At 39.6% G+C, this 11,779-nt stretch overlaps 1 protein-coding gene across 1 annotated transcript in view; it reads right to left on the bottom strand.

Annotated features, from left to right (window-relative positions):
- Window positions 1-11,779, bottom strand: part of wdr45b (WD repeat domain 45B) — a 15,607-nt gene extending 3,828 nt beyond the window's left edge. Inside the window, exons 1-9 of the mRNA XM_061705728.1 lie at window positions 11,380-11,779; window positions 9,035-9,109; window positions 6,072-6,173; window positions 5,867-5,954; window positions 5,667-5,761; window positions 5,051-5,241; window positions 4,865-4,950; window positions 2,240-2,341; window positions 1,641-1,762 (exon numbers count right to left, since the gene is read on the bottom strand). Of these exons, the coding sequence (XP_061561712.1) occupies window positions 1,641-1,762; window positions 2,240-2,341; window positions 4,865-4,950; window positions 5,051-5,241; window positions 5,667-5,761; window positions 5,867-5,954; window positions 6,072-6,173; window positions 9,035-9,109; window positions 11,380-11,446 (928 nt within the window). The 5' untranslated portion in view covers window positions 11,447-11,779. The remainder of the gene's footprint in view (window positions 1-1,640; window positions 1,763-2,239; window positions 2,342-4,864; window positions 4,951-5,050; window positions 5,242-5,666; window positions 5,762-5,866; window positions 5,955-6,071; window positions 6,174-9,034; window positions 9,110-11,379) is intronic.

Genomic DNA, 11,779 nt, shown 5'->3' with positions numbered 1-11,779 from the left:
TGGGAATGATGCAACAAGTTTTTCACACCTGGATTTGCAGATCCTCTTCAGTTCTGTCAGGTTGGATGGTGAACGTTGGTGGACAGTCATTTTCAGGTCTCGCCGGAGATGCTCAATTGGGTTTAAGACAGGGCTCTGGCTGGGCCATTCAAGAACAGTAACGGAGTTGTTGTGAAGCCACTCCTTTGTTATTTTAGCTGTGTGCTGATGGTCATTGTCTTTTTTGAAGGTGAACCTTCGGCCCAGTCTGAGGTTCTGAGCACTCTGGAGAAGGTTTTCGTCCAGGATATCCCTGTACTTGGCCGCATTCATTTTTCCTTTGATTGCAACCAGTCATCATTGTTGGGACTGTATTGGACAGGTGATGAGCAGTGCCTGGTTTTCTCCATACATAACCGCTTAGAATTAAGGCCAAACAGTTCTATCCTGGTCTCATCAGACCAGAGAATCTTGTTTCTCACCATCTTGGAGTCCTTCAGTTGTTTTTTTTGTTTTTTTTTAGCAAACTCCTTGCGGGCTTTCATGTCTCTTGCACTGAGGAGAGGCTTCCGTGGCTTCCACTCTGCCATAAAGCTCCGACTGGTGGAGGGCTGCAGTGAAGGTTGACTTTCTAGAACATTCTGCCATCTCCCGACTGCATCTCTAGCGCTCAACCACAGTGATCTTTGGGTTCTTTTTTACCTCTCCCACCAAGTTCTGGTCATCCCTAACATCTTCCATTTAAGGATTATGGAGACCACTGTGCTCTTAGGAACAGCATCATTTTTTTGTAACCTTGGCCAGATCTGTGCTTTGCCACAATCACGTCACTGAGCTCTTCAGGAAGTTCCTTTGACCTCATGATTCTCATTTGCTCTGACATGCACTGAGTGCTGTAAGGTCTTATGTAGACAGGTGTGTGGCTTTCCTAATCAAGTCCAAGCAGTATAAAACAAACACAGCTGGACTCCAAAGAAGGTGTAGAACCATCTCACGGGTGATCAGAAGAAATGGTCAGCACCCGAGTTAAATATACGAGTGTCACAGCGAAGGGTCTGAATACGTATGGCTGTGTGATTTCAGTTTTTCTCCAATTTCAACAATTCTGTTTTTTTTCTGTCAATATGGGGTGCTGTGTGTACATTAATGAGGAAAAAAATAGAACTTAAAATATTTTAGCAAATGGCTGCAATATAACATCCATCCAGCCAGCCAGCCATCCATCCATTTTCTGTACCGCTTCTCCTCAGTAGGGTCGCGGGCGTGCTGGAGCCTATCCCAGTTCTCTTCGGGCGAGAGGATACCCTGAACTGGATGCCAGCCAATCGCAAGGTACATTGAAACAAACAACCATTCACACCTATAGGCAATTAAGAGTCTTCAATTAACCAACCATGCATGTTTTTGGGATGTGGGAGTAAACCGGAGTACCCGGAGAAAACCCATGCGGGTACGGGGAGAACATGCAAACTCCACACAGGCTGGACCGGGGTTGAACTATGAGGCAGATGTGCTAACCAGTCGGCCACCGTGCCGCCTGCAATATAACAAAGAAAATTGTACAGTATGCGGTTGGCAGTTGGTTTTCCTTTTCAATTTTGACACCAGTTTCCGCTCACACTTTCAAACAAGGACCGGCAAGCGCGTTCAAGTGCTCTCACCTATGACAGCGTTAGGCTCCGTTCCAAAGGCACACAAACACGGGGAGCTCGAGGGCAACTGGAACTTGGAAAAGCTCCACATGGAGCTGAAGTACTTGGGAAGAAAGCTGGCTGAGGCCAAGCTGGAGAGAGAATGGCACACAACCCAGATTCAGAGTGTTAAAAATATCTAACACACACCACTGATTGTCATTTTTGTATTTATCTTAATTACAACAAGATTGGTGTGTGTTAGTTAACCTTCCAAAAGAATATTTTGTCCCAAACAAGAATTGCAATACTAAAATGCTGATGCAAAACACACCACCATTAGTTCATCATCTTGGTATGCTAACAATTTGTGATTGTTGTGGAGAGAATCATTTGGATTTTTAAATTTTATTATAAATTAGTTAAATATTGGCTAATTGGGCAATGTGATAGCCGTTAACTGCTCTGCTACAACAAAACCTGGGCAATAAAAGGAAACGTCACCAACTGTTTGAATAAAATAGAGGATCAATTTGATAACTATTGACCAGAAAAAAGTAAAAGTTAAAAAAATAATCATAGGTCAGCATTTCCTGGTCACTAATAAAGAACACTGCAAATGAACAAACCTCGATTGCCTATTCCTCTTTGCGTCTTCGGCCGCAAAGATGTGTACGGTGCCATGGTCACTCGACACACAAATGAGGGATGCATCCTGGTTGAAATTAATGCTATAAAAAGGATAGATCAAAAGTAGGAAGAACAGATTAACTGTGACCATTCTGCTGTAAACACGAACATGGAAAAGATTGGACTTTATTGTTGAATACATGTTGAAATCCAAAATAGTATACTCTCTAAAGACTATTAATATATATATATATATATATATATATTCTTTTTTTTTTAAACAAAAAGAAAAAAGCAATAACTTCTCATATACACATTACATTTCTTAGTTTCCGATAAGCCATCATGCCTTCGTGCAAAAATAACTGAAGGTTCAACTGGAGGCGAGGTTTTATCCACTTGGATTTGATTTATTCAGTGGGGACATAACAGTAGTACTGGAATAACTATGTACTCCAAGTACACCTCATGAAGTATATGTAGTAAAATGATTATTTTCAACAGGTCATTAGGAGACTTTTACATTTTTTAAAAAAATTTTAAAAAATACACTGTACATACATATGCATTTGTTTATTTTTTTCCCCCCAGAAAATAACATTTGAAATGACCTTGCTAAATGCTAACTTTATCTGAAAATGAGACAGTGGTAGCAGGAAATCAACCTGCTAGACAAGTAACCACTGAAACTCACAGTAAACTACAAGAGTTAATCATTCTCACAAGTTTCTTTACAATGTGCGTGGACTAGCGTTTAAAACTGGGTCATTTTTGAGAAGCGATTATAAACCGCAAAAATGATGTTAGATCAAGCAAACTTTCATTGCAATGCTTTGCAGACAAACGCGTAATTGTAAACAGTTACAGGTCTTATGTGATGTCACATCAGGACTTCCAAATCTCAAAACTACCATGAAGCACATAAAATGCCATTGAAAGCATCCACCGTTTGTCATTATTTACTGTTGTGCTCATAAGTTTACATACCCTGGCAGAGTGTATGATTTCTTGGCCATTTTTCAGAGAATATGAATGATAACACAAAAAACTTTGCTTTCATTCATGGTTAGTGCTTGGGTGAAGCCATTTATTATCAAACACTCTACTCTTTCTAAATCATAATGACAACAGAAACTACACAAATGACCTCGAGCAAAAGTTTACATACCTCAGTTTTTAATACTGTGTATTGCCTCCTTTAACATCAATGACAGCTTAGTCTTTTGTGGTAGTTGTGGATGAGGCTCTTTATTTCCTCTGACGGTAAAGGCTGCCCATTCTTCTTGGCAAAAGGCCTCCAGTTCCTGTCAATTCTTGGGCTGTCTTGTATGAACTGCACGCTTGAAATCTCCCCAGAGTGGCTCAACGATATTGAGGTCAGGAGACTGAGATGGCCACTCCAGAACCTTCACTTTATTCTGCCGTAGACAATGACAGGTCGACTTGGGTTTGTGTTTTGGATCATTATCAGGTTGGAATATCCAAGTACGCGGAGCTTCCGGGCTGATGAGTGCAAATTTTCCTCTAGTATTTTTTGATAACATGCTGCATTCATCTTGCCATCAGTTTTGACCAAGTTTCTCATGCCTTTGTAGCTCCCAGATTCCCAAAACATCAGCGAGCCACCTGCAGGTTTCACAGTAGGACTGGTGGACCTTTCATCATTGGCATTGTTGACTCATCTCCAAATGTAACGTTTATAGTTGTGGCCAAACTCTTAATTTTTTGTCTCATCACTCCAAATAATTTTGTGCCAGAAGTTTTGAGGCTTGTCTCTGTGGTGTTTGGCATATTGTAAGCATGATTTTTTTTTTTGTGGCACTGGCGTAGTAATGGCTTTCTTCTGGCGACTCGACCATGCAGCTCATTTTTCGTCAAGTGCCTCCTTATTGTGCATCTTGAAACATCCACATCACTTTTTTCAGAGAGTCCTGTATTTCAGCTGAAGTCATCTGTGGGTTTTTATTTGCACCTCGAACAATTTTCCTGGACATTGTGGCAGAAAGTTTTCGTGGTCGACCTGATCGTGGTTTGGTTTCAACAGAATCTCTAATTTTCCACTTCTTAATTAGAGTTTGAACACGGCTTATTGGCATTCTCAAACAGGCATGACTGCAATGTTTATTTAGCACTATTATGTTTTATAAAGGATATGGCACAAATCCTCTTAATTCCTACTGTGCTAGCTTTCTATTTCCAGATATTGATAGTACTGACCTATTGGGAGCAGCACACACCTCTCACCGCACTGTCTCAATTGTGACTGCACAAACAAGTTGCCATGTAGCTCTAGATGAGTCCAATTGTAATCAGCTGGCAAGTTTTACTACAGCTAATCAGTGGAATTTTGCTTATCTTGTGGGTAAGCTGTAGAGAAAAAAACTTTGTGCTAGAAAAAAACTGACTGCAATTTTGGAATCAGCATGCCAATTTTTGATTTAATCATCATAAAAATAAAACTCATCGGAACTTTCTTTTTTTTTCAAATTGTTCCCCAGTGTAATAACGAAAGAAAAATGTTTGTGTTATCACTCATATTCTCTGAAAAATGGCCAAGAAATCATAAGTTCTGCCAGGGTATGTAAACTTATGAGCACAACTGTCCATGCTTGTCCCAGTCTCACCAGTAAATGTTGGCTGTCTGAGAGCCTCGTCTCAGCTCCTGTATGAGCTGACCTGCCGACGTGTCAAAGATTCTGATCAGTGTCCCCTGTGGACATACAACACACGTTTAGTCGAATTTCACATGGCAACAATCATAAATAAATAGTTCCGAAATGACATTTTGGTCATTTGGCGTATTGGCCTACTTTCTCTGATGCAGTTGCTATTCTGGTCCCTTGCAGGTTCAGGGCGATGCAGCACAGCGCCCCCTCGTGGGCAGGGATGTCCACGGGGGGCTTCTCTGTGTTTGCCAGGTCCACAATCTGAACATGGCCCGAGTGAGTCCCTGGGAAGGCCAGAAGGGAGTTGTTGCTGTTGGGACACAGCACACACAGACCTGAAGAAAGAGGAGGAGTGAGGGTGGATGTTATGTGGATTCAGTCATTGTAGTAACTATTGGAATGCTCTAAGGTTGTACAGTTTGTAATTCTACTGAAAAATTGTTGGAAAAACACAACTTCAGAGGTCACAGATGACTAAATGTAGACACTAAAATGGATAACCCAATAAAAACGAAATGAGCTGTGTTAACTATATGCCCACATACGAAACACTATCATCAAAACAAAGTCTGACTATACAATTTATTGTTCTTATATTTTATTACACAGTGTTCTATAGATATACCGTCTTATGACTTTTAATGGCACATTTACCATCTTCTGAGTCTGGCTTATACAAACCATTGGAACAGCTGTAGTTCAGGTTCAAATAAGACTACACTTCTGGTGTGAAAGCAACAGGGAAAGTGCAGGGACTGACCTTTGGGGTTGTAGCAGGTCTCAAAAACATGCAGCTGATGGGGGTTATGGGTAAAGGTGAACACTTTGATCATGGAGTCCAGGACCACCACAATTCTGACCACAAAGGGGGAAACAATTACAACTTCTGCACATTGATTGATTATTTGATTAATTTGACTGATTGTTGTTTTTCGGGGAGGGAGGAGTGGCGGGTGGTACCTGTCACGCCGAAGTTTCACTGCTTTGACCTCAGTGGAGAACTCAATCTCAATGACTGTCTTTTTCTTCAGGTCATCCCAGATCATTACTGGAGTAAAGTCAACCAAAGATAAAGGCATCAGCATTTAAAAAAAAAAAACATGAACCCACAGGATAGACTACATTTTCTCATACTAGAAAGTCCTATTGTGCATCAAAAGCATACCTTTATTGGTTGGGTACTTAGGTTTCTTTCCTCCACCCACAAGAGCAAGATAGTTACACCTGAAGAGCATCTCCACATGGCCGACCCCACCCTCCAAAAACTCTGAAGGTGTAAAGAAATGCTTGTTATTATAAACCTCAAGTGCTCTATGAATTTTAACACCAGTATGGAAATAAGTTTAAAAAAAAAAAAAAAGTAAATCAGTAAATAAATAAACCCCTAACCCCTTCTTAAAAAATGCCTGTAGATAAAAATTATTTTAGCCTCTGAGCAGTACTGCTTATGTATCTGCCTTTGCCTCAGAACACAATGAAGAATAATTATATGCCTCCCCCCCACACACAGACGCACAGGCCTCAGTTGCCAGCATAAAAAAAGCTCAGAGCCTACAGCAACTTTTTACTTTGACAACTAACATTGGAAAGGGTCAAGCTGCTTAGAAATAAATTTAGCCTAACTTAAGGTGACAGTTCCTCTTTTTTCTCCCAACTGATTATGTGCCAACACACTGGAAAGGCATCCACAGAATTAACCTCATCTGAACCAGTCTGTAAGTCCTTAGAATAAATATGGTACTCTAAACATGAACCACAATTGTACTGCAAACAATTCTATTTCTTAAAAACACATACAGCAATCTGTGAATTAATCATTTACTGATTGAACTACACCTACTAGTTCGACATTTTGCATCATTATTTGATTCAGACTTGTTTCCTCCTCCAAGATACAGTGGATACGGAAAGTATTCAGACCCCTTATATTTTTCCCTCTTTTTTTATATTGCAGCCATTTGCTATAATAATTTAAGTTATTTTTCCCACATTAATGTTGACACAGCACCCCATATTGACAGAAAAAAATGTAACTGTAGAAGTTTTTGCAGATTTATTCAAAAAGAAAAACTAAAATATCACACAGCCATAAGTATTCAGACCCTTTGCTCAGTATTTAGTAGAAGCACCCTTTTGAGCTAATACAACCATGAGTCTTTTTGGGAATGATGCAACAAGTTTTTCACACCTGGATTTGGGGATCCTCTGCCATTCCTCCTTGCAGGTCCTCTCCAGATCTGTCAGGTTGAATGGTGAACGTTGGTGGGCAGCCATTTTCAGGTCTTTCCAGAGATGCTCAATTGGGTTTAAGTCAGGGCTGTGGCTGGGCCATGCAAAAACCGTCACGGAGTTGTTCTGAAGCCACGCCTTCGGTATTTTAACTGTGTGCTTAGGGTTATTGTCTTTTTTTAAGGTGTACCTTCGGCCCAGTCTGAGGTTCTGAGCACTCTGGAGAAGGTTTTCGTCCAGGATATCCCTGTACTTGGCTGCATTTATCTTTCCTTCGATTGCAACCAGTCTGCCTGTCCCTGCAGCTCAAAAACACACCCACAGCATGATGCTGCCACCACCACGTGTCGGGACTGTATTGGACAGGTGATGAGCAGTGCCTGGTTTTCTCCACACATGCCACTTAGAATTAAGGCCAACAATTCCTATCTTGGTCCTATCAGACCAGAGAATCTTATTTCTCACCATCTTGGAGTCCTTCAGGTGCTTTTTAGAAAACTCCATGCGGACTTTCATGTGTCTTGCACTGAGGAAAGGCTTCCGTCGGGCCACTCTGCCATAAAGCCCCGACTGGTAGAGGGCTGCAGTGATGATTGACTTTCTAGAACTTTCTCCCATCTCCCGACTGCATCTCTGGAGCTCAGCCACAGTGAGCTTTGGGTTCTTTTTTTACCTCTCCCACCAAGGCTCTTCTCCTCCGATTGTTCAGTTTGGCTAGATGACCAGCTCTACGAAGGGTTCTCGTCATCCCAAATGTCACTGTGCTCTTAGGAACCTTAAATGCAGCAGATTTTTTTCTGTAACCATTGGCCAGATCTGCTCCTTCCCGCAATTCTGTCTCTGAGCTTTTCAGGCAGTTCCTTAACCTCATGATTCTCATTTGCTCTAACATGCAGTGTGAGCTGTAAGGTCTTATATAAACAGGGGTGTGGCTTTCCTAATCAAATCCAATCAGTATAATCAAACACAGCTGGACTACAATGAAGGTGTGGAACCATTTTAAGGACAATCAGAAGAAATGGACAGCACCTGAGTTAAATATATGAGTGTCACAGCAAATGGTCTGAATACTTATGGCTGTGTGATATTTCATTTTTTAATAAATCAGCAAAAATGTCAACAATTAAATTTTTTTCTGTCGATATGGGGTGATGTGTGTACATTAATGAAGAAAAAAATGAACTTAAATTATTTTAACAAATGGCTGCAATATAACAAAGAGTGAACATTTTAAGGGGGTCTCAAAACTTTCCGTACCAACTGTTGATGGACTGACAGAAGGACGCAAACCCTGATTCATTTGGTATGTAAATGTAGCTTACTCTAATATGTTAAACAGTTGGGGGGGAAGAAAACATAACAATAGTACTCGGAAAATAAAGTTATACAATTTTGATTAGAAACAAAGTCCTGATTAAGACAATTAAGGTAAAAAGTTGTAATTTTACAATAAATACATTATGCGAAAGGTTTATGAAATTTTATGAGGATTAAGTCATAATATTACAGGAAAATAGATTTTAGAATGTTTTTATCATTCTTTTATCCTAAAGTGTTTTAATAACTTTGAAGTAAGGTTGTAATTATACCAGAAAAAAATAAATACAATTTTAAATATTCGCAGAAAATGAGTATTGTTAGTGGTCATTTTTAAGACCTAAGAATTTAATGGGGGGTGGGGGGAAGTAAAATGTGATTTTACAAGCACATGTACACATGCATTAAGATAGAAAAGAAAAAAATACCATCATCAGTAAGAAAAAATTAAATCTTAATCTCTGAACTTTCATCAGTTTTTTCCTACTGTATATTGGCATACACCCCACGCTAGAAAATGGTGAACAAGAGATTTTTCTGTTCTACAAATTTGGACTGTGAAATATTTTCAAGCATTTTTACCTTGCTTCTCCTTCTCTTTAAGAGGATCTGTGTTGTAAACCCGAAATCCATTCTCCATTCCACAGGCAAAGCACCCTGGAGAGGCACACATTTATCAGAAAGGGATCAGGAGTCAAAGATAACGATTAATGGATTAACAGTTGTCGTCATAGCAGACTTCTCAGACTACCACCATCAGCCTGATAGGCATCTACAAATATCAGAACGACTGGCGTATTGAACCTTTCACAGAGCATTAGGCCTATTTACTAGAATAGACTACTTCAGTGATTCTCAAAGTGTGGTACGAGTACCACTTTTGGTATGCAGGCTCTCTAGTCGTAGTGACAGAAACACTCAATTAAATGAAAATAAAAATTAACATTTGAAACGTAATACAATCATGCATATTAAAATGAGGATATGTATTAAGCCAATTTGTTTTTTCCTTTTCAATTATAAATGTAAGTACAGTTGAGTTGTATTTAACGTTTAAGTAGACTTTACAGCGATCTGATCGGTGTGATCGGTATCGGCCGATAATTAGCATTTTATGCTGATCGGCTTTCATGTCATAATTTGCCAATCCGATCAATGACGTCATCGATCGGCTCCGCAAAAGACATTTAACTCTGCGTCGCCGTCGCGTGTGAATCCAAAAGCTAGCTTATGTTTAGCCTTGTCACGTGTCTTGTGGCGCAATACTGTAACTATCTGATGGCCAATAAAGTTTTTTTCATCTTGTCGGTGAAAAAACCTTGTGGGTGTGGGACTATTTTGCGGTGTCACAGAGAAACAACACGTAACTTATTTGCAGTCTGTGTAAAACTGAAGAATGGGAACGTCATCTCAATGCTTCAACAACAAATTTGATTGGGCACCTGAGGAATGTACACAAGGAGGAGTAACACAACGTGGAGGGGAGCCAAACGGATGCAAACTCTGGACAACACCCGTCCATATAGTCGGCCAGGACAGATAGAAAGTTATAGTAAGTATGTCATTAACAGTATTTTTTAAAGTAATCTAATTGCAAAATAAAGTAATTCAATTACAGTAAGTTAGGCACCCATTATTTCTGTCATGTTGTAATGTTGATTTGACCTAAACTTATGCCAGTGGCCAATCCTTGAATGCCCCCTATAGGTCATTGATATTTTCACTTTTATCTAAAATGCTAGAGAATAATTTTGAGCTGGGATGGGCTCCAGCACACCCGTGACCCAAGTGAGGATAAGCGGTAAAGAAAATGGATGGATACAGTACTCAGTATAGAGTACACAGGTATATACAATAAAAGAACAAGTCATACAGTACACAAGTATACACAATAAATGTACAAGTCATGTAAATGGAGACATTGCTCCATCTTGTGATCGGATTGGTGATCGGTTATCATTTTTTTAAACTTGCTGATCGGCCCCAAAAATCCTGATCATGTAAAGCCTTCTTTTAAGTACAGCACAATACATTTCCACTTAATTTTAAAGAACTGTTTGTTTTTAAACAATTCTAAGTGCAATTTTTATATCACTTTCATGTGCTACACATGTAATTGAAACATTTAAGTACAGTTTACCTTTGCCTCAGGTTGATGAATTCTTAAACCTAGTACATTATTGTATTTTAGTGTCAGTCATTATGGAGGTGCGGGGAGAGCTAAGCATTTTTTGAGGTGATACTTGGAGTAAAAAGTTTGAGAAAGACTGGACTACCTTATTTACTGTAGCCAAGGCCAACTAAACCACTATTAACGTAATGATAATTAGCCCCAAAGCTACGGTAGCCATACTGTGTGTGTGTAATAGTCACTTAGTTCGGAATATTTTGCCTTGCCTTTGCACAATATGGATGTGTAATAATAAAATATAACGAACAATAAATCATAACACAACAGTGAAGTAAAATCTGATGATGCTAATGGTAAAGCCCGTTAGAAGACACATTTGGTACTCCAAAGGTGATGGTGCTTGGCTAACTGACTGATTTATACGTACGGTAATTTGTTAATACCTTATTTAAATACCTCATATATGTCACATAACATATATTGACTAAAATATTTGCCGTTGTATGACTGTGGAATGAAACCACAATAACAATGTAAGCAGTAGCAAGCGTCAGCTAGCAGCGGCTAACAATACAACATTTCGTGTTTGACGTTAAAAGTTCCTCAAGCGACAGTAACAACTGCCGTCATGCTCGATATTTACAAGATAACAAAATTAGTTGCAGTCCTTTGCATTTAATGTCCATTATTTGCAAAGAAGACAGTGCGTTAGCAATGTTAGCTTACCATCCGTGGCGCTCTCTGTATTCATTATTGGGCAAAGAGGAAAAATCATGCCAGCGTGACATTTTCTTACCATGGTCCTGGTTAAATCCAGCGTAAAGGAGCCCGTTCCCTTGCGGATTAGACAGCAGTGAATTCATTGTTTCACGCAAGCAACCAAATTCCAAATTGTGTTACCGATAATAATAATCACACAAGTGCTGCTCGGATAGCTAGCTGGCTAACGTCGTCATTCCTCCAGAGTTGGCTGAATGTAGAAGGAAGGAAGGAAGGAAGGATAAAACAGACGCTGGTTCCTGTGTGAGATTTTGTTGGCTGTATTTGTATTATAAATGTTATATGAAATTGTTGCGAAACAAATTATTAGTACATGGAACTGCTTGTGTTCCCGACAATGAATAAATAAAGTTCAATAATCCAACAACTGAGGATCTGAGAAAACACTTGGGACAAAGAGGAACGACTAAGAGTTG

The sequence above is a fragment of the Phycodurus eques genome, chromosome 19 (assembly GCF_024500275.1).
Source record: "Phycodurus eques isolate BA_2022a chromosome 19, UOR_Pequ_1.1, whole genome shotgun sequence".
In the NCBI taxonomy this organism is placed as follows: Eukaryota; Metazoa; Chordata; class Actinopteri; order Syngnathiformes; family Syngnathidae; genus Phycodurus; species Phycodurus eques.
The sequence above is the reverse complement of the archived record's forward strand: the minus strand, read 5'-3'. Positions and strand labels throughout refer to the sequence as shown.